At 55.6% G+C, this 22,170-nt stretch overlaps 1 protein-coding gene across 2 annotated transcripts in view; it reads left to right on the forward strand.

Moving 5' to 3' along the window:
• PPL (periplakin) overlaps positions 1-22,122 on the forward strand; it is a 45,834-nt gene extending 23,712 nt beyond the window's left edge. The window contains exons 3-22 of one of the 2 annotated variants that reach the window (XM_086691412.1): positions 3,225-3,379; positions 4,112-4,232; positions 4,774-4,899; positions 4,994-5,032; positions 6,382-6,543; positions 6,645-6,752; positions 8,281-8,376; positions 9,780-9,902; positions 10,003-10,149; positions 10,691-10,842; positions 11,750-11,847; positions 12,040-12,197; positions 12,867-13,045; positions 13,129-13,267; positions 14,077-14,270; positions 15,676-15,826; positions 16,564-16,647; positions 17,310-17,426; positions 17,910-18,002; positions 18,646-22,122. In XM_086691412.1, the coding sequence (XP_086547538.1) occupies positions 3,225-3,379; positions 4,112-4,232; positions 4,774-4,899; positions 4,994-5,032; positions 6,382-6,543; positions 6,645-6,752; positions 8,281-8,376; positions 9,780-9,902; positions 10,003-10,149; positions 10,691-10,842; positions 11,750-11,847; positions 12,040-12,197; positions 12,867-13,045; positions 13,129-13,267; positions 14,077-14,270; positions 15,676-15,826; positions 16,564-16,647; positions 17,310-17,426; positions 17,910-18,002; positions 18,646-21,306 (5,103 nt within the window). In that variant the 3' untranslated portion in view covers positions 21,307-22,122. Of the gene's footprint in view, positions 1-3,224; positions 3,380-4,111; positions 4,233-4,773; positions 4,900-4,993; positions 5,033-6,381; positions 6,544-6,644; positions 6,753-8,280; positions 8,377-9,779; positions 9,903-10,002; positions 10,150-10,690; positions 10,843-11,749; positions 11,848-12,039; positions 12,198-12,866; positions 13,046-13,128; positions 13,268-14,076; positions 14,271-15,675; positions 15,827-16,563; positions 16,648-17,309; positions 17,427-17,909; positions 18,003-18,642 lie in introns of both variants that reach the window. The other variant, XM_086691411.1, reaches the window with a different exon arrangement.
• Positions 22,123-22,170: the final 48 nt, after the last annotated feature.

The following is a 22,170-nucleotide window of genomic DNA, read 5'->3' on the forward strand; positions in this document are numbered from 1 at the left end:
TAAAAGGAATATGGGTTTGTTACAAATATTTCAGAACCAACAAACAAGTATAACAAAGCAAATTAAAATCATGTATAATTCCACCACCAGAGAAATTGATCAGCTATTAACATTTTGGTGTATCTTTTGACCTTTTCTCATGCGTGCACGCGGGCGTGCGTGTGTGAATAGGAGGGTCTAGTGCTCTGACTTTATTTGCTTAATGACTCATGGTAACAAGGATGTGCTTGGGGGATAATTTTGAACTGTTTTTTAACTTCAAATGAACAGACCTGATAAAAGAAACTGTGTTCTGATGACCATAGGAACTAATCTTTTTCTTTCTTCTTTCCTTCCTTCCTATCATTTCTCAGAAGAAAACATCACTGTTTAATTACCCAAAAGTTCTCTTGAATTTTCCTGTTTTCTTAAATTGCAGTGAGAGTCACATAACATAAAATTAACCATTTAAAGGATATAAGTCGGTGGTATTTGGACCCCTACCACGTCTGTGTGTTTCTAAGACATTTCTGTTCCCCCAAAGGTAATCCCATACCCAAAGGCAGTCGCTCCCTGTTCCCCTTCCCTGCAGCCCCCAGAAACCCTAATCTGCTTTCTGTGTCTATGGATTTACTTCTGTATATTTCATATAAACAGAATCGTACAACATGGCCACATGTGACCTTTTATGCCAAACTTTTAAAAGTGGAGGAAGTTGAAAGAGTTTCACAGAGAGCATCCATATCTCTCCTCCCCAGATTCCACCAGTAGCATCTGCTAGATTTGCTTCATCACTCATCTGACCATCAGCACGCGTATAATTTTTTTTAATAAAAAAAATTTTTTTTAACATTTATTTATTTTCGACAGAGACAGAGCATGAGCAGGGGAGGGGCAGACAGAGAGGGAGAGACAGACAGAGTCTCAAGCAGGCTCTGCACTTGTCAGCACAGAGCCCAACATGGGGCTTGAACTCAGGAACAGTGAGATCACGACCTGAGCCGAATCAAGAGTTAGATGCTTAACCGGCTGAGACACCCAGGCGCCCTGTGTAATTTATTAGATACATCAGTCCGTATAATTTGTTTTTACTTGTAAAAACCTTTTACTTGAGCTATCCATTCTGTAAGGTATATAGAAAGTAACCGTGTGACCACTGCTCAGGTGAAGATAGAGAACATGTCCCGGAGAGCTGCCTTGTGACCTTCCCAATCCACATCCCCCAGAGGTAACCACCAGGCTGACCTCTATCACCATCGATCTGTTTTGCCCGACTGTGAACTCTTGAACTCCTACATGGCATCTCTCAGCTAGATGTTTTCTTTCTCATCCCAGCTGTCATGTTTCAAGCAGGCCTGCATTCCCACACAGCACTTGCACGAATGAGGTAATGATTAATTTACTTCCCCCTTTTGCAAAATTAATCTTTGATACTGTAAGTGCCCAGGAGAGCTGCAGGTCTGCTGCAAATGATAGAGTGGATAAAATTCCATCCAAGCCAAGAACCGTGATGTTTTGTTGTATTTTTTTTTTTTTTTTTTTAACTGGCCAGACCCAAGCCCCTCCGGGCGCCTGGCCCCACTCGCCCCTCAGTCTTCCTGGAGTTGGGCGGGGACACATGGGCTGAACACCTTTTCTTCCTTCCTCTGAGGGCCCTCTGGACCAGGCACCACATCACCTCCACTCACTTTTGCTTCTGTAACAGGCTGATCTGAGGCGGAGTTTACATGTCAAAATGCTCCCGTTCCAGGTTTACGATGCAGCGATTTTTAGTAACTTCACTGAGTGGTGCGGCCATTTCCATAAACGGGTTTTAGAACATTTTCACCCCCGAATAAGATCCCTTGTGCTCATTTACTGTTAGTTCCTGTTTCTACCTGAGCCGCTGGCAACCGCTCATCTACTCTCTGTCTCTATGGATTAGCCGATCCAGGACAGTTCACACAAGCACAGCCCCACACCATGTGGCCTTTGGCTTCTCTTGCTTTGCAGTCCCCAAGGCTCATCCCTGACAGAGCCTGTCGGTGGATCCATCTTTTTAGAACTGAGAAATTCCTCAGTTCACTTGGACGCCTCTTCCTTATCCTCGTGGCAGCAACGGGGGCCCTGAGGCCCAGCTGGGGAGGGCACTGGCTCCTCTGGGGGCCCCCCGTGTTACTTCCGGTCTGTCTTCAGCGCAGGCATTCCCCGCTGGCCTGGGGTCTCTGGAGCCCCACACAGCATGTGGCTGGCTTCAGGAATGTTGACTAAGTGAATTCATAGGCTGTGTTTAGACACCTGCTGTCCTGACTGCCAGTTCGTTATTCTTCTCTAAACAAGCAGAGACCCTGGGCTCATCAGCGACACTGATTGTACCTTCCAAATATCCACCCTTTGTTTACTCTCACCATTTCTGCAGATGCCACCCCAGCATCAGCCACCCTCAGCTCCCACCTGGCCCTGTCACAACTCCTGACTGCACTGCCCTCTTAGGCTCCGCTCCTACCCTGTAGAGCCCTAAGGCATTGCCTTTAAGGATACAGAGTGGCCTTTTTGCTTGGCACCCTTCCCACTTCCTCCTCTGGCCTGCCTTCCAGCCACATGCTTGCCCTTTCCTGCCTCAGGGCCTTTGCACAGGCTGTTCCCTCTGCCTAGAACACTCTTTTCTTTCATCCTTAGTTCTTAGCTGGTGTCCTAATCTCCCAGGAGGCTCACTGACCATTGGATCTTAAAGTAGGTCCCCAGGGCACCTGGTGGCTCAGTCAGTTAAGTTTCTGATTCTTGATTTCAGCTCAGGTCATGATAGCACAGTCATGAGATGGAGCCCCACATGGGGCTCTGAGCTGAATGTAGATTGCTCTGCCCTTCCCCTGTGTGCACATGTGTGGTCTCTTTCTCTGTCTCGCAAAAATAAAACTAAAAAACAAATAAAACTAAAAAACAAATAAAAGCAGGTCCCCGCTATTCAACCTCTGGTGTGTTTCCTTGGGAAACACTGACATGTTCGAACTTGTAGTCACCTTTGTGAGGTTTATCTGTTTACCTGGTGGTCTCCCTGACGGGGCTGAGCAAGGCTGTGCCTCTTCATTCGCAGCTATGTCTCAGAGCCCCCAAAAGTGGGCACTTGGGCTGTTTGTTGAGAGGCAGAGGAGAGGCGAGGCAGGACCAGGGGGCCCCGTGCTGGCTCTCTCCTCCTTATCCTCCCACCTCCACCACACCCACTGAATCCCCATCTGCTGTCTGCCTCTCTGTCTTGACTGCCACAGGACCTGGCCCGGTTGCAGGAGGGCAGACAGCCTGAGCACCGGGACACGACCCTGCAGAAGGTGTCGGATTCCGAGAAGCTACTGTACGTGCTGGAGGCGGACGCGGCCATCGCCAAGCACATGAAGCATCCCCAAGGAGACATGATTGCCGAAGAGTAGGTCCCCTCTGCTTTGCGTTCCTGACACAGGGCAGGAGGACTGCAGGCTTGCTCAGCATCCCAGAGCCCAAGTCAGGGTTTTCTGAGGGCTAAGTGGATGCCACACACATGCCAAACACTTCGTGTTATCCTCATGACAACCCATTTTGTAGTCAGGGAAACTGAGGCCCAGGCTGTTCTGGTCATAGTGTGACCACATCTCCCTGACCACCATGCTGTCTAACCTCCAAGCTCTTGAGCACTCTGTCACACTGCCTGACGCCCCAGCCAGCTTCCCATGCTCATGGCTCTCCCCTCAGCTCAGATGTGGATAGGTCGGCACCCACGGTGCCTCCCACCTTGTTCTGCACTCCCCACCCTGGCAGGGGCAAGGGTCCCTTGATGCCCCCACGACCCCCTGTGCTGTTCCTGTCACGGTCCACACCACCCCTGTGGTTCCCGCTCGCTGGGGGGCTCCAGAGAGCAGTGAACCTGATCATTTCTTCCAGAACCTTCTATGGTTCTGGGCACACTGTAGGCCCTGGGGAAATGCTGATAGGGGAAGGAAGGATGAGGGAGGATATTAGTGACTGGAACCCAAGGCTGCCGGGTCATCCTGTGCTTCCAGGCCACTAAGCAGAAAGCCCCAGGCCGGGGTCTGGGGTATGAGGCTCCTGCTGGGGGAAGGGACATGGGCGGAGGGCCTGCCAACCGGCCCCACTGACTAGCATGGCCATTCTCCCCACTCAGCATCCGTCAGCTGAAGGAGCGTGTGACCAACCTCCGCGGGAAACACAAGCAGATATACAACCTGGTGGTGAAGGAGGTAGACCCCCAGGTCAACTGGGCGGCGCTGGTGGATGAAAAGCTGGTACGGCCCAGGCTTCAGCTGTGTGCGGGGTGGACCCCGCCACGTAATGGGTACCACGGTCCTGCCTCTGAGGGTGGTGTTCCTGATGTTTCCCGACGTCTGTACCGGGGAAAAGGGCAAGGTTCAGAGAGGTGTAGCGTCTCGCCCAGGGTCACCCAGCAGAAGTGGTGGAGATGGGGACCGTCCTGCAATTGTTCTCCAGCTCTGGTCGTTGGGGTCCTGGCTGGCTAGGAGGAGCGGCCGGCTGCTCTTCCTATGCCCTCCGCCACGGAGAAGCGTGGCTGCTGGAGCCAGTGGTCTTCTCTCAGTGGGCTGACCTGGGCCAGGCCTCTGTTTCCCCACGTGTGCAATGGAAACAACCGTGTGGGCCTCGGAGGTGACAGTGAGATTCAGTGAGAGGACACTGTGGTAAAGGGGACAGTGTCTCCCTGCATCTCTCCCAGGGACCCTTGGCTCCCTCCTTTGTTCTTGGGGGGGGAGGGGGGGGCTGTGAGTCCCCCGGCCCTCGCCCACCCTCTGCCGGTCCTCTCCACCCTCCCAGGACAAACTGAGCAGCCAGAACTTTGGGACAGACCTGCCGCTGGTTGATCACCAGGTGGAGCACCACAATATCTTCCACAACGAGGTCAAGGCCATCGGGCCCCACCTGGCCAAGGACGGGGGCAAGGTGTGCACAGTGGTGGAGCGGGCCTGGACCCGGGGAGGGAGGGGCTCACGCCTGCAGCCCCCACCCCAACCCATTCCCTCCACTCTATCCGCAGGAGAACAGCGACCTCCAGGCCAAGTACCAGAAACTGCTGGTGAGCGAGGCCCCCAGGGAATGGGGAGGGAGGAGGGCTGGGCAGTCAGGGCTGTGGACACAGGAGGCGTGGGCAGTAAACGTTTCAAACAGAACAAGAGGGGTAAGTGGGAAGGTGGTGGTACCCTGAGTCCCTACCTGAGAAGCATCCCACCTTGCTCTGTGCTCACGGAAAACCCTGATGGAGCCCACGGATATGGCCCGTCCTACAATCTGCTGCTTTATTTCTTTATTAAGCACCTTCTGTGTCCACCAAGTATGATGCCATGTGCTTGAGAAAAAGTTTCCTGTTTCCCTCTTCAAAATCCTTAAGGAACGTGCTTTTTATTTTTTAATGTTTATTTTGAGAGAGAGCGAGCATGCATGTGAGCAAGCGGGAGAGGGCCAGAGAGAGGAGAGAGAATCCCAAGCAGCCTCTGCACTGTTAGCACAGAGCCTGATGCGGGTCTCGAACCCGAAGTGTGGGATCATGACCTGAGCTGAAATCAAGAGTCAGACATTCAACCAACTGATCCACCCAGGCTCCCCAAGAATGTGTTCTTTTTAAAACCGCACAAGTTAGGGCACCTGGGTGGTTCAGTCGGTTAAGTGTCTGACTTCAGTCCAGGTCATGATCTTGAAGTTTGTGAGTTATAGCCCCACATCGGGCTCTGCCATCAGCGTGGAGCCTACTTTGGATCTTTTGTCTCCCTCTCTCTGCCCCTCCCCTGCTCATGCCCATTCTCTCTCAAAAAAAAAAAAAAAAAAAAAAAAAAAAGAAATAAAACTGCACAAGTTAGGCATAAATCTTTCCTTGCTGCAAGGGTTCAGACACCTCAGATGTGAGGATGCCGGGGCTCTGGGGCAGACGCTTCCAATCCCGTGTTGGTGGGGACACTTGGAGAGAGCTACTTAGCCTCTTGGAGCCTCGGTTTCCTCACGTGTACAAAAACGGAGTTCCTTCGAGCCCTTGTCTCCTAGGATGGCCTCAGCTGGGGAGAAGGCCCTACCACAGTCATGCCACAGGGCAGGCCCCATGGACATGTTAGCTACTGTCCCTGTTTGCTGAGCAAACATCCCTCCCCCCTCCCTCTCCTCCCGGCCCCACACCCACCCCTTCTCACGTGGAAAGTGGTGGCAGTTTGCTACTGTCCTCCCAGCCTTCTGTACGGGGATTGTGACAAAGACAAAAGTGGAAGCTGCTAATGCTCACATTTATTGAGCACCAACTGTTTGAGCACCGGTCTGAGGGGGTCCGGCCAGGAAGCGTCGAGCCAGGCTTGTCTGTTCGCGGGCCAGAGCCGGGCCCTGGGGGAGGTGCAGAGGGAGGCTCAGCCCCGTCCTTGTCCCCCCCCACCCCTCCCGCCGCAGGCGGCGTCGCAGGCACGGCAGCAGCACCTGAGCACACTGCGAGACTACATGCAGCGCTGCACCAACGAGCTGTACTGGCTGGACCAGCAGGCCAAGGGCCGCATGCAGTATGACTGGAGTGACCGCAACCTTGACTACCCCAGCCGCAGGCGCCAGTATGAGGTGGGCCCAGCGGCCTGGGGCATCCGGGGAGGGGCTGGGAGGGGCGCAGGGCTGCCGGCTGGGCCCTGAGTGCTGACCCCCCCCCACCGCCCCCCATGCAGAATTTCATCAACCGCAACCTGGAGGCCAAAGAGGAGAGAATTAACAAGCTGCACAGTGAGGGGGACCAGCTGCTGGCCGCTGAGCACCCTGGGAGGAACTCCATTGAGGTGCGTGTGCCCTGGGAAGGGGTGCTTCCTCCAGGGTGGCCTCAGGCAGCCCCCAAGATGAGGGTCCTGAATCCTGTGTCTCTGTTGCTCTGTCGTGCTGTCTTTACTTGCTCAGTCTGACCATGTTTGGTCTCATTGTCTTCCCCTTTACCACGTCCTGCCCTTGGCCCCTGGACTTCTCAAGCCCATGCAGTGTGCCTTGTACCAGCTTCCTGGGGCTGCCCTAACAAATGACCACAAACTTGGTGGCTTTAAATGACAGAAACTGGGGCTCCCGGCTGGCTCAGTCAGAAGAGCGTGCAATGCTTGATCTCAGGGTTATGAGTTCAAGCCCCACGTTGGGTGTACAGATTACTGAAAAAAAAAATAAACTGTAAAAAGTATAGACAACAGAAAGCTATGGTCTCACAGTCTGAAAGCCAGAAGCTTGAAGTCAAGGTGTTGGCAAGCAGCTTGTCCCTTCTGGAAGCTCAAGGACAGACTCCTCTTGTGTCTCTCCTTGCTTCCAGTGCTTGCTGGAAGTCCTTGGGGTTCCTTGGCCTGGGGCTGTTTCACTCATATCTCTGCTTCTGTTGTCACATAACTGTTTCCCTTGTGTGTCTGTATATCCTTTTCTTTCTTTTTTTTTTTTTAATATTTTTTGAACATTTATTCATTTTTGAGAGACAGAGTGTAAGTGGGGGAGGGACAGAAAGAATGGGACACAAATCAAAGCAGGTTCCAGGCTCTGAGCTGTCAACACAGAGCCCCGCGCGGGGCTTGAACTCATGGACCACAAGATCGTGACCAGAGCTGACGTCAGACGCTTAACCCACGGAGCCACCCAGGCCCCCCTCATCTCCTTTCCTTTAAAAAAAAAAAAATTTTTTTTATGTTTATTTTTGAGAGAGAGAGAAACAGACAAACAGAACACAAGTGGGGAAGGGGCAGAGAGAGAGGGAGACAACAGTATCTGAAGCAGGCTCCAGGTTCCGAGCCAACAGCACAGAGCCCGCCTTGGGGCTTGAACTCACAAACCGTGATATCATGACCTCAGGCAAGGTTGGACACTTAACCGCTGAGCCACTCAGGAGCCCCTCATCTCCTTTTCTTATAAGGACACCAGTCATTGAACTTGGGGCCCACCCTAAATGTAGGACGATTTCATCTTGAGATCCTTCATTAGTTACACTTGCAAAGACCCTATTTCCAAATAAAGTCACATTCTGAGTTCTGGGTGGACATGAATTTGGGGAGGGGAGGGATACCATTCAATTTTCTGCAGTGCCTTTGTGAGAATTTTTAAGAGTACCACTTTGGGAAGATGCAGGCCCTACTTATTCCTTGTGCAGTGCACAGCCCAAGTACCCGAACACGGCAACCCTGCTTGGCTCCTCACCATGTCCCCTCTCCTCCCATGCCCAAGAAGAAGCTGGGTGCCTCTGTGGGAGCCACATTCAGGGAGATGCCCCCTTCCCCACCCTTCTCTGGTCCAGAACCCTGCCAAGCAGTGACCTGCCCCCCCCCCCCGCCCGCCTTGTCTTGGCAGGCGCACATGGAGGCTGTGCACGCAGATTGGAAGGAGTACCTGAACCTGCTCATCTGTGAGGAGAGTCACCTGAAATACATGGAAGACTACCACCAGGTACACCGCCAGCCCTGAAGCACCATTGCTGGGAGCACTCAGTGCCTACCTGGCTTACTGGTGGCCTCAGCTCTGATTCCTCCGGGAGCCTCCCAGTGTCCCTGCTTTTGATGGCATACGTGGGTGTGCCCCCAAGCTTGCTGGGCCCTGGTCTGTCTTCCCTGGAGGACAGGGCTGGAGAATCTGATTGACCAGCCCAGGAATGAGTGTGGGGTTTTCATTTTGATGAACTATATATAATGTGAAATTTGCCATCTTAGCCGCTTTTAAGCACACAGTCCAGTGGCTTAACATTCAGAGTGTTGTGCAGCCTTCACCTTGTAAAGGTTTCCAGAACCCCCAGACAAGAAGTCTGCACCCATGAAACAATCCCTCCGTTCTCCCTTCTCCAGCCCCCTTGCTCTTCCTCTCTGAATTTTCCTAGTCTGCATTTTGTGAAACTAGACTCACATGTTACGTGGACTTTGCTGTCTTTGGCTTCTTTCGCTTGAACCTCATGTTTTCGAGGGTCATCGATGTCATGGCATGAATCACAACTTCATTCCCTTTTATGGCTCAATTGTATTCCATTGTATAGGCAGACCACACTGTGTTCACCCCATTCCTTGTTGGTGGATACTGTCTGATTTCCATAGGAATGTGTTTTTTTTTATAACATTTTTTTATTATTGAGAGACAGACACAGAGCATGAGCAGGGGAGGGGTAGAGACAGGGGGAGACACAGAATCCAAAGCAGGCTCCAGGCTCCAAGCTGTCAGCACAGAGCATGACGCAGGGCTCGAACTCAAACTGTGAGATCATGACCTGAGCTGAAGTCGGTCTCCTAACCAACTGAACCACCCAGGTGTCCTAGGAATGTGTATTTTTAACAAGAGCTGGTCACCTCATTCTGAGGACTGGGGACTCTGGAACTCAGGTGGCATTCCTGTAACTCCTGGTTCAGTGTCTAGACCCCCACTGGGCTGTGAGCTTCACAGGGATCCCTAAGTCCTGTTCGTGGTCACATCCCAGGGGACAGCTGACCAGGAGTGGTTTCAGAGCGGATGGACTGGAAAATGGACAGGAGAAATTTCTAGAGCAAAGTGGCAAGACTTGTCTTCTGTGTATCGGGACTTTAAAAAGTGTAGCATTTAAGTCAGGGTGTCCCTAGCCCAAAGAGAGGAATGGAACAGAAAAGAACCGAAAGCTTAACGGTATGTATATATGAAAACTTAGTACGTCCTGGAGGTGGCCTCATGGGGGTTGGTGGGAGGGGCCCTGGTCCAAGAGGCCACCCGGAAGCCGACTGGGGGAGGGGGGGTCTCTGAGCTGTGGAGAGTGGGGCAGGGACGGCCCTGCCTGGGCGCGAGCTTGCAGCCATAGCCGGATTGTGTCCGTAAAAGGGCCATCTGGTGTCCCCTAGTTCCACAGGGATGTGAAGGCCGCTCAGGAGCTGCTGTGCAAGGTGGACTCAGACCTGAACCAGAAATACAGCCCCGACTTCAAGGACCAGTACCAGATTGAGCTGCTGCTGCGGGAGCTGGATGTGAGTGACGGGCCCGGCGAGGGCCTCCCCACGCCCCTCCCTGCACGTCTGGCCTGGGGAAGGCGGTGTCTCAACCCGGCCCTCCCCCTGCTGCATTCAGGACCAGGAGAAGGCTCTGGACAAGTACGAGCATGTGGTGCAGGGCCTGCAGAAGCGAGGGCAGCAGGTGGTGCCGCTCAAGTACCGCCGGGAGACGCCGCTCAAGCCCATCCCCGTGGAGGCGCTCTGTGACTTTGAGAGCGACCAGGTGAGCTGCTGCACAGGTGCCCCTGGAGCCCTGGGTGAGCTGGGCCCAGAGCTGCCCCTTTCGTGTCACTGAAAGGTCTTAGGAGTTGTAAGGCTGGATTCAGGGCCTCACACCAGTGTTTTCTAGGAACCTGTGTCCATCTCTGTGGTTGGGGTCACTCTACCAGTCCCCCGCAGAACCCCACCAGTTGCCCTGCTCCTCTGTTCTACCAGCTTTAAGTCCGGCGTCCTGCCTAAACCAATCACTGTGGCTGGCAGGTGCCATTCTCTCATTGGCCGGGCCTGAGCCACACGTCCAGCCTGAGTAGTCGGGGACTGTGGGAAGAGGGGTTCCCCAAAGGGAAATCCAAGCAGATGTTGAGACAGCAAATTTAACACATCCCCGTGCAGCTGTACCCTCCCTAGTCTCTATGCTGAAATGTCTTGGGGAGGGCCACAGAGATGGGCTAAGACCCGGGCGGTGGGGCAAGATGGCAACTGGGCCCCTGGTCACTGGCCAGGGCAGGTCTCTCCATGCCTTCTGACTGGCCTGCCCCTGCCAGGGCCTCATCTCACGGGGCTACAGCTACACCCTGCAGAGCAACAACGGGGAGAGCTGGGACCTCACGGACAGCACAGGCAACAAGCTGACCGCCCCCGCCGTCTGCTTCGTAATCCCCCCGACTGACCCCGAAGCCCTGGCTCTGGCCGAGAGGTAACAAGGCCAAGCGGGGAACCAGCGTGGACTGGCCCCACCCTCTGGGCCCCTCAGGCCCCATTCACAGCCCTGGCATCCTGACTCAGCCTCAGGAGGCAACTACCACCCCCCCACCTGCACCCCCTTGGGGGCTCAAGTGGGACAGGAGCAGACCCCTTTGGCCAGGCTGACCTGCCACATGTGAACGTCAGGCTGTAGGCGGCATAGCCAGCGAGCAGTTTCTCTGCAGGTGCCTCTGGGCCTTTGCATATGCTGTTCCCTCTGCCCAGACACCTGCTCGAGGTCTGGTTGGCTCAGGCCTCTTGAATTAAGACAGCTCCTTGGTTACCTCTTCTGTGAAGAGCTTACTCCCCTCCACCCTGGCTCCAGGAAAAGCGTTGCCAACTCTTGGGTCCAGCACCTTCTCCCACTGCACATTCTGCCCCTTATCATCACCCTGTGTGTCAGTCTCATGTGGGGAGGGGCTCCTGGGGACTTAACTGTCTCTAGGGCCTCGTTCAGTACTTGGTGCATGCAAAGTATGTACCCAAGAACCCTTTGTTAAATGAGTGATTCAGGAATGCCTTCGGCAGGAATCCATTCGGCACGTATTTACTGAGCACCTACTGTGTACTGCTACCTCAGGAGTAATGTCTTGGTGGGGAAGACAAAGGAACAAATGATGACTTTAGGTAGTAAAACCTGGTATGAAGAAAAGAAAAGAGGCTGAGTCACGATGCCAGGCCTCCAGAAGCAAAGAGCCGCATTATAGCAAATTTTCCATGTCTTCCGGGTTTTTTCAAACCACTTCCACGAGTCTCGTGACTTCTCTGGGCCACACCCAGCCACAACCTGGAGTCCCGGGTCTGTAAGCACAGGGGGCAGTGGGCTGCCCCAGGCCCCCAGCCCATGTTTGCACCCACAGCTTGGGCAGCCAGTACCGGAGCGTGCGGCAGAAGGCGGCCAGGAGCAGGAACGCACTCCAGCAGCGGCATGAGGTGCTGAAGGCAGAGAGCCCTGGAGGTGGGTGCCAGGGCCACTGTCCCAGGCTCTGGGCAGTCTGTGCTGCAGTTGGAAGGGCAGGGGACAGGCAAGGCAGGAGTGAGGGAGGCTGGGGCAGCCCCAGAAGGCCCCGCTTGGTCTCCTAGGCCCTGTCCCTGCGCCTTGCTCCCCCCATCCCCCCGCTGCCACCTGACTGCGATTTCCTTCCGGCAGATGCCTCCGACCAGCAGGGGCGGCATCTGTTGGCTGGCTTGGACAAGGTGGCCAGAGATCTGGACCGGCAGGAGAAGGCTATCACGGGGATCCTCCGGCCGCCGCTGGAGCAGGGCCGGGCTGTGCAGGACAGCGCTGAACGGGCCAAGGACCTGAAGGTACTGCCAGACTGGTCTCATCTCGACGGGGACCACCTGCCACGTCACCAGAAGTCCTGAGTGATGGCGGTGAGGGGAGCTGTGCTAGGCTGATGACCGAGGAGATGCCAGAGCCCTGGTGCCCCAGACACCGCCCCAGGAGAAAGGGCAGGCGAGGTTCATGCTGCCCCCACACAGCTTGCCGCTCGTGGGCTTGTGGCAGTGTTGATGACACTAGTGACCGGCCCCAGCCGCACGGGGCCACACGCCGCTTCGGAGTTCCGGAGCCGCGTGCTGGTTGCTTGACCGCAGACCTGCTATTCAAGCCCAGGCCTCAGTTTCCTCAGAGACAGTCAAGGCCAGAGGACGACGGGCACAGGGTAGGGGCATGGCCACGTCATGCCGCATCCCTTCCTAAGCGGTCATAGGGTCACCTGTGAATGGGGAGAGAAAAAGCACCCCACCTCATGGGGTCGCCCCCAAAGATGGGTAAAATCATCCCCGTGACGTGCACGGAACAGGAGGTCTGTTGTCACACACCCTGCGTCACAGTTCCCCGGGGTGCTCATTACGGGCTGGCTCCCCAGGGAGGGCTCAGGCTTCCTCAGCTGCTTCCTTTGTCCCACAAGGCCCCTGGAGGGAAGGGGGCTGCTGGGCTGTGGCCAACTCCAGGGGCTCTGGTCCCCACAGAACATCACCAACGAGCTGCTGCGGATCGAGCCCGAGAAGGCACACAGCACGGCTGAGTGCCAGGACTTCATGCAGGCCCTCCCGGGCAGCGGAAGCGTACCTCTGCTGAGGACCCGGGTCGACGACACCAACCGCAAATACGAGCGCCTGGTGCAGCTGCTGGACTTGGCCCAGGAGAAGTGTGTGGTGGGCGGGTGGCGGGCAGGTCGGGTGGGACCGTGGAGCCAGATGGGCACCCCTCACTCCTGACCCGTGTCGTCAGGGTGGATGTGGCCAACCGCCTGGAGATGAGCCTGCGGCAGGGCTGGGAGGCACTGGCCGAGTATGAGACCCGGTTGACCCAGGACGACACGGTGCCCGAGGGCAGCCGGGCCCTAGACAGCAAGAGGCAGGAGCTGGTGGTGAGTCTGGGGACCGGGGCCTCGGGAGCCTTTCTCTCCAGGTGCCCCTGGCCTGCCAGCTCTGAACAGATGGGGACGGAGGCTCCGAGTCTCAGGGCAGTGAGTCCCCAGGTTTTGAAAGGCTGCGGTGTGCCAAGTCAGAAGTTGCGGCTGGAGAGCTGTGGCATAAATCCCAGCTACTCCTGGGACCTGCGTGGCCTGTGGAAATCAGGTGCCAGTATCTGCATAATCTGCCCAGATTTCCAGGATCTGTGGGAGAGCAGATCCAGCCTGCGGGGCCCACATGCTCTGGGAGCACGTGGCTCCCCCCACCCCCAGCGTCTACTTTACCTGCACAGTTGCCACGGGGCCACTTCACATGTCTGCCCGCCTGACTCCTGAGGGCACACGGGTCCGTGGGCCCTTAGGAGGCTGCTTATTCACACACCAGTCCACAGAATCCTCGCTCTGTGCTGAGATTCTCACCTCAGAGCCAAGGAAACTGGCTCAGACAGAAAGCCTCTGCCCAGGCCTTAAAGTTGGAAAGCAGCTGGCCACTCTCGTCCTGGGCACATGCTGCTTCCTGCAGGGTTTTTACACGTTAGTTTTTCCGGCTGGTGTTCCCAGCGACGGAACAGAACGTTGCAGAGATGACCACCACATTTAATGAGAAACACAGAGGCAAAACCCCGGTCCTTCTCCTCCCCAACCCCCACCCAGGCTTCCTACCCCCAAAGCCAGAGGCCTCAGGCAACTTGGGTGGTGCTGCCCTGACCCCCACCCCGGGGCTCTGACTGCAGCGCCCACCTTCTGCCTCTCCACCCCGACAGGCCCTGGCCTCTGAGCTGCAGGCCCAGGAGTCCCTGCTCGGTGACGTGGAGCAGAACCTGCAGGCAGCCAAGCGCTGCTCCAGCTCCCTGGCCAGCCGCTTCCAGGAGCACTGCCCGGACCTGGAGCGCCAGGAGGCTGAGGCGCACAGGCTGGCCCAGCGCTCCGACAACCTCCGCCAGCAGGTGGAGCTCAGGTGAGCAGCCGTGGCCGGGCGGCAGCCTCCGCTTAGCTCGTGTGCTGTGAGGCTGCCGCAAGTGGTTTGCTTTCTAGATTTTCTCATTTTGGAAAAAGCAATCCATCTGCACAGTAAAAACCTCAAGGTGATTACAACGACCAGCCCCGACCCCAAGGCAGGCGTGGCTACCATTTTGTGTACACTTCCAGAAATGTTCTTGAGGAGCTGGCGGGCGGGGGGTGGGGGCCGTGACATCAGTGACAACACACCACATACACCGCATCTTGCTTGTTCCTGTCCTATGTCCTGTTGGTCTCAGGAGTCCCTAAGTGTGACCTCCTCTTGTGTCTTCCGGAAGAGCTCCTGTAGAACAGATCCCGCTCCCCCTTCCTTCGGTGCTGGGTACAGTTCACCAGGGGAGCAGCCATGCAGGCCTGCAAGCGGCTTTTGTGTGTCGCATTTTAACTACAAATTCAGCCTCTTTAATTGGTATTGGACTTTTCTGGGCCATCTACCCTGGGAGGCAGGTCCAGTAGCTTGTGTCTTTCGAGGAACTTGTCCATCTCATCACGTAGTTGAATTTAGTGGCATAAAATTGTCCTTAATATTCTGATTTTCACTGTTCACAGGACTTGAGGGGATGTCCCCCGCCCCCATTCCTGATGTTGTACCTTTCCTCGTTCTATTTGTATATACATCTTTTTGCTTCCTGATTCTTCTGAGGTCTATCAATTCACTGCTCTCTGTTGCTGTTCTCTTTCATGGGCATCTCTTCGTTATTTCCTACTGCTGCTTAGGTTTGCTCTTCTCTTTTTTTAAAAAAATATTTTTTTAATGTTATTTTTGAGAGAGAGAGAGAGAGAGAGAGAGACAGAATGAGAGTGGGTTGGGGCAGAGAGAGAGAGGGAGGCACAGAATCTGAAGCAGGCTCCAGGCTCTGAGCTGTCAGCACAGAGCCCGATGCAAGGCTGGAACTCAGGAATGGTGAGATCATGACCTGGGCCAAAGTGGGACGGCCAACCAGCTGAGCCACCTAGGTGCCTCAACTGCTCTCTTTTCAAGCAATGTTTAGGTTATTCTATTAGGTTATATTTGATCCCTCCTGCTTTTAAAACATGAGCAAAGAGGAGTTCTTTAAAAAGAGGGGCGCCTGGGTGGCGCAGTCGGTTAAGCGTCCGACTTCAGCCAGGTCACGATCTCGCGGTCCGTGAGTTCGAGCCCCGCGTTGGGCTCTGGGCTGATGGCTCAGAGCCTGGAGGCTGTTTCCGATTCTGTGTCTCCCTCTCTTTCTGCCCCTCCCCCGTTCATGCTCTGTCTCTCTCTGTCCCAAAAATAAAATAAACGTTGAAAAAAAAAAAAATTTAAAAAGAGACAGGAGGCATCTTCTGACTGCGGCAGAGGCCTGACAGGCTTTCTTCCGCAGGGCCCAGAGCCTGCAGAACGCCAGGGCCGCGTATGACGACTACCGCAGCGGCTACGACCACATGCTCCAGTTCTTGTCCCACATCCCCAGCTATGAGCCCCAGGAGACAGACACCCTCAGCCAGATGGAGACCAAGCTGAAGAATCAGAAGGTAAGGCGGTTGCTTCCGTGTTCACAGGTCTACAGTGGCATGGGGGCTGTCGGAGGTCGGCAAGGTCCCTTAAGACCTCGGCCCTGCTTGGCTGCCAGCACCTAACTCTGAGAGCAAGAATGGCCTCGCTCCCGCCTCAGTGCCCAGCACAGGGCCTGGCCCAGAGTGGACAGTCCACATAGGCTGGCTGAATGAGCAAATAGCTACAGCAACACATGAGGAGCCCTCGTGGTAAAAAAAAAAAAATCCCGTTTCCAAAGTTCCGAGTCCTGGTTGGCTGGAAGGCAGCAGTGTCTTGGGAGTGAGGGACACAGGACCCCAACAGCCTAGATTCAAACTCAGGTTCCAACCCTAATGGCCATGTCCTTGTGGGCAAGTCACTGAAGGTGACTATGCCTCAATTTCATTACTCGTAGACTGGAGATAATGATAGCACTTACCTCACAGGACAACTTCAAGATAAAATGAGATCGAAGATATTAGAAGAGTGCCTGACATTTCGAAGCACTCCATAAATACTGGTTTCCTGGCAAAGACAATGATCTTCCTGGCCCTTCTTCACAGGGTCAGAGAATTGCCTTTTGTGACCAACAACTGTATACAAGGAAGCCGTTCATGAAACTTTGTACTACAGAAGTTGAATTTCAGATTCTGAGGAATCCAGCTACTCTGTCAAGGGTTGTTTTTGTTGGTTTGTTTCTTAATTTTTTATTTTAAAAGTCTCTGTTGTTTTACAGAACCTGCTAGATGAGATCGCAAGAAGGGAAGAGGAAGTCCAGAAAGTCTGCACCTCCTCCCAGCAGTACCAGCAAGCTGTCAAGGTGAGCCGGGAAGTTCCTGCCGAGTGCAAGACAGCAGGGCCTCGTCCTGTCAGGAGGGCCGGACAGAGAAGGGCTAGACCTGGGGGGGGGGGGGGGGTCGTCCTCGGGCACTGCGGGCAGCCCTGGGAGCGGGCACAGCCCTTTAGGAAAACTGTGTGTCCCAGATGCTGAACACCAGAGAAGGGATTGCTACTGCTTGAAGCAGTAAACAGGGAGAATTTATCCCAGAGGGAAAACAAAACAACAATGGAGGATAAATAAAAATCTTCGTAGCAGCAGCTATTATTCACAATAGCAAAAGAAAAAAACTAGAAATATCCTACATGGCCGATGGATTACGGAGTCAGCAAAGGAATAAAGGGGATCCGAGGCAGCAGGAGAACCGGCTCAAGTGCTGTGGGGAGAGAGCAGAGCCCCACACTCGGGGCCCCGAGGGGGCTCTGTCTGGGGCGGGAGGGCACTGCACGCCTCCTTTCTGTCGTGTCCTGGGTTGTTGAGGGACACAGCTCTGGACAGCCGGCATGTAGATGGTTCTCAGCACCTCCTGGCCGTTACTACAGTACGCAGCCGTGCAGACCTCCACAGCCCGCTACAAGGGGCAGGAGAACACTTCTGTCTCTATTGCGGTTGTCTGCCCTCCACCATGTCTCTCTCTCACCCAGGACTATGAGTTAGAAGCAGAGAAACTAAGGTCCCTTCTTGACTTGGAGAATGGAAGGAGTAGCCACGTCACCAAGAGAGCCAGGCTCCAGTCCCCCGCTGCCAAAGTGAGGGAAGAGGTGAGTGGTGCAGGCGGGCCCTGGGGGAGGCACGGCACACAGGCCTCTGAGATGCACCCCAACAGGGAAACGGGGCCGAGAGCCCTCCTGGGTGCTCGATAAGGTAAGACAGGTTTGGTTAAGAACAGATGGTAGACTTGTTCTCGGGCAGTGATGTGGATATACCTGGAAAGACAGCCTGCTGCAGGGATCTGGGAGGCTCCCACAGGACTCCTCCTAAGTAAGTACACGTGGAGAGCTGGGGTTACTTCCTTCCGCGTATGAGTAAGTGAAGGCTCCGAGAGGAAGACCTGCTCAGGGTCATGCAGACTTTCGCCTTCATGCTCTAAATCCAGTTCCTCCAGCAGCTGAGACTATAGTTCAATTCCAGGTAGCAAGAGACCAGAAGCTACCCTCTATCCCCAAATGCCAGACTTTTCAAACACGGTCCACCTCGCTGCTGCTCAGCCTGTTGACTCCTGTTTGCTGACTGCTCTCCCGTAGGAAGCGGCTCTTGCTGCCAAGTTCACTGAAGTTAACGCCATCAACAGACAGAGGCTTTACAATCTGGAGTTTGCCCTGAGTCTCCTGAGACAGGTAATGGATCTCCTACAGGTCAGACATTCTACTTCCCACTATTCCAGCAGGTAAGAAATCAGGCTCATTCTGCTCCCACAAAACAGTCCGTGAGCTGGCGGCAGTGTCCCTGGCTATCGGACGGCACCAGCGCAGGTAGTGGCCCAGCCAGCGCTTCTGTGAGCACGAAAGCAGCACGTATTCCATCCAGCAAATATTTGCTGGGTCCCCAGGGCAGGTAGCTTGTTTTCAGAAGCCCACGTCTGTCCGTCCATACAGTGGAAAATGAAGCAGGGCCACCGTGGAAGCCTCTGTCTGTACTGAGTGCACCAAGCAGGGTGCAGAACAGGGGACGACCGCTTCTGCAGAAAAAGAAACATGTGGCATGCACTCAAAATGTACGTCTCAAAGACGACAGCCTCTGGGAACAGGACCGGAGGTAGGATGCTCTGCCATGGTCGTCAACTACTTTACTGTTCAAAAAACCTAAACTATTTGTTTCACCATCTTCTAAAGTAACCCAGGAACTCAGTGAACTCAACACCGAGGGAGTCTCGGGCGTCACAGGGTCTGACCTTTCCATGGGGGACTGAGGTGCGCTCCGACCAGGTGGGAACAGGCCAGGCCGCGCATTAACCATGCACTGTCTTCTCCTTCTCAGCAGCCGGAGGTGGGAGCGAGCCACGAGACCCCGCAAGGTAGCACCCCGGGCTCCGCGGTGGAGGAGACGTGGAAGGTACAGAAGGAGCTGGAGGAGGAGACTGAGAGGAGGCAGCAGCTGGAGAAGGAGGTCAAGAGCGCACAGGAGGAGATCCAGACCCTGCAGAATCGGAGCCCGAAGGAAGCGGTGGTACAGAAGGAAGTGCTGAAGAAGGTGCCGGACCCCGCACTCAAGGAGAGCTTCCAGCAGATGCAGCGGACCCTGGTGGAGGAGCGGCACAAGAACCAGCTGCTGCAGGAGGAGCTGGAGGGGCTGCGGCTGCGGCTGCGTGCCCTGGAGCAGGAGACCAGGAACGGGGGGCAGGAGTACGTGGTCAAGGAGGTCCTGCGCATCGAGCCGGACCGAGCCCAGGCGGACGAGGTCCTGAAGCTGAGGGAGGAGCTGGAGGAGCTGAGGCGGCAGAAGGGCACCCGGGAAGCAGAGGCAGCCCTCCTGCAGCAGCGCATCGCGGCCCTGGCCGAGGAGAAGGAGCGGGCCCAGGAGAGGGTCACCGAGAAGGAGGTGGTGAAACTGCAGAACGACCCCCAGCTGGAGGCAGAGTACCGGCAGCTGCAAGAGGCCCGGCAGCGGGAGGGCAAGCGCAGGGAGGAGCACGAAGAGGAGCTGAGCTTCCTCCAGGACAAGCTGAAGAGGCTGGAGAAGGAGCGGGCCATGGCAGAGGGGAAGATCACAGTGAAGGAGGTGCTCAAGGTGGAAAGGGATGTGGCGACCGAGAGGGAGGTCGGTGACCTCAAGCTCCAGTGTGAGGACGAGGCTGCCAAGGCTCGCACCAACCAGAGGGAGAAGACTGAGCTGCTTCGCAAGATTTGGGCCCTGGAGGAGGAAAATGCCCGAGTGCTGGTACAGGAGAAAGTGCGGGAGATTGTCCGGCCAGACCCCGAGGCAGAGAGGGAAGTGGCCAACCTCCGCCTGGAGCTCGTGGAGCAGGAACGCAAGTACCGGGGGGCCGAGGAGCAGCTGAAGAGCTACCAGAGTGAGCTGGAGGCGCTCAGGAGGAGGGGCCCCCAGGTAGAGGTCAAAGAGGTGACCAAGGAAGTCATCAAGTACAAGACTGACCCCGAGATGGAGAAAGAGCTCCGGAGGCTCCGGGAGGAGATCGTGGACAAGACGAGACTTATTGAAAGGTGCGACTTAGAAATCTACCAGTTAAAGCAAGAGATCCAGTCCCTGAAAGACACCAAACCCCAGGTGCAGACCAAGGAGGTGGTCCAGGAGATCCTCCAGTTCCAGGAAGACCCCCAAACCAAGGAGGAAGTGGAGTCTCTGCGGGCCAGGCTCTCAGAGGAACAGAAGAAGCAGGTGGATCTGCAAAGAGAGCGAGCCTCCCAGGAGGAGAAGATCAGGCAGAAAGAGGAGGAGCTGTCCCAGGTGAAGGAAAAGGTGGTCCAGCAGGAGGTGGTCAGGTACGAGGAGGAGCCCAGCCTGCGCGCCGAGGTGAACGCCTTCACCGAGAGCATCGAGGTGGAGCTGCGGCAGATCGACAGCCTCCGTGGGGAGCTGCGGCGGCTGCAGCGCCGGCGCGCAGAGCTGGAGCGCCAGCTCGAGGAGCTGGACCGCGAGCGGCAGGCGCGCAGGGAGGCCGAGCTGGAGGTGCAGCGCCTGAAGCAGCGGCTGGCCGACCTGGAGAAGGAGGAGGCGGAGGCCCGGGAGAAGGTGACCCTCAAGCAGAAGGTGGTGCTGCAGCAGGACCCGCAGCAGGCCCGGGAGCACTCTCTGCTCAAAGTCCAGCTGGAGGAAGAAAGGCACCGGCGGCAGGTCCTGGAGAGTGAGCTCGAGACCCTGAAGCAGCAGCTCGTCAACCTGGAGAAGATGGAGGTCAAGGAGAAGGTGGTCTTCTCTGAAAGCGTCCAGGTGGAGAAGGGCGACACTGAACAAGAGATCCAGAAGCTCAGGAGCAGCCTGGAGGAGGAGAGCCGGAGCAAGAGGGAACTGGATGCAGAAGTGAGTCGGCTGGAAGCCAAGCTGTCGGAGCTGGAGTTCTGTAACTCCAAGTCGTCCAAGGAGCTGGACTTCCTCAGGGAGGAAAACCACAGGCTGCAGCTGGAGCGGCAGAGCCTGCAGCTCGAGACCCGGAGGCTCCAGTCAGAAATGGAAATGGCAGCAACAGAAACCCGAGACCTGAGAACCACCAGCACGGCGGACTCGGGGACGAACCTGGACTCCAGGCTGTGGTCCCTGGAGAGAGAGCTGGACGACCTCAAGAGGCTCTCCAAAGACAAAGACCTGGAGATCGACGAGCTGCAGAAGCGCCTGGGCTCCGTGGCCGTCAAGAGGGAGCAGAGAGAGAACCACCTGCGGCGCTCCATCGTGGTCATCGACCCCGACACGGGCCGGGAGCTGTCCCCAGAGGAAGCCCATCGGGCCGGCCTCATCGACTGGAACATGTTCGTGAAACTCAGGAGCCAGGAGTGTGACTGGGAGGAAATCTCAGTGAAGGGTCCCAGCGGGGAGTCCTCCGTGATCCACGACAGGAAGTCTGGCAGGAAGTTCTCCATTGAAGAGGCGCTGCAGAAAGGACGGCTGACCCCGGCTCAGTACGAGCGCTACGTCAACAAGGATATGTCCATCCAGGAGCTGGCCGTCCTGGTGTCCGGGCAGAAGTAGGCCCAGCCCGGCCCTCCACCTTCTTGGAAGCAGCCAGCTGGCCGGTTGGCTCCCACCCAGAACCGCTGGGTCTTCTCCTCCGTGGCCCTGTGCGGGCTCTGAACCTGTGCAGAGCTGAGCCCATCACCCAAGCCCGTCTCATGGTCATTCACCCTGGGTGAGGGACCCGCTTCATCCTCTGATGATCAACCACAATGCCCCTCTTCTGTCCCTTTTCCCACACATTTCCATCAATAGACTCTTCGTGTGACACCTGGAAACGACCCAAAAAACTAAAGCCATGACGACCGAGGCGGAGGAGCCACTCCACGCTCCGGCCTTCACACCCCACGTGGAGGCGCCCCAGGGCAGAAAGGCCTCCCTTCCACACACGTGTAGGTATACCAACGGACTGGGCCCCTCAGGGCTGCCAACCTGCACTCATGGCCCCCCCAGGATTGTGGCTGAGAGCCCACTTTCTGTCAGAAGCCTCCTGGTGACAGATCTGGGCTCTGTGCCAGAAGAGGCGCAAAGAAACCAGAACAGTGTATGGCCTTCGGTGCTAGAGTGAAGGTTAACTGTCAGCCAGACTGTCCACCATCAGAAAATGTGTTGTGGTTCTCAAAATATTTTCATGATGGACTGTGTTGCTGTTAGCCTTAGTTTCAGTGCCTTACAAGTCTTGTGTGTTAGCTCACTGGTATTTGGGTATGCTACACATTTGATTTTTCACCAGATGAATTTTATGTTCTGTGTTATCTCACGTATTATGGAAGAAAATGGGATTAGGGATTCTATTTCTAGTGCAAAATAAACACCTGGGTGGCTTGATTCTAACATCATGGCGTTTCTTCTTTTGCATGCGAAGCTCAGTTATTTCCCCTG

Source organism: Puma concolor, chromosome E3 (genome assembly GCF_028749965.1).
Source record: "Puma concolor isolate L17-30 chromosome E3, mPumCon1.1.hap2, whole genome shotgun sequence".
NCBI lineage: Eukaryota > Metazoa > Chordata > Mammalia > Carnivora > Felidae > Puma > Puma concolor.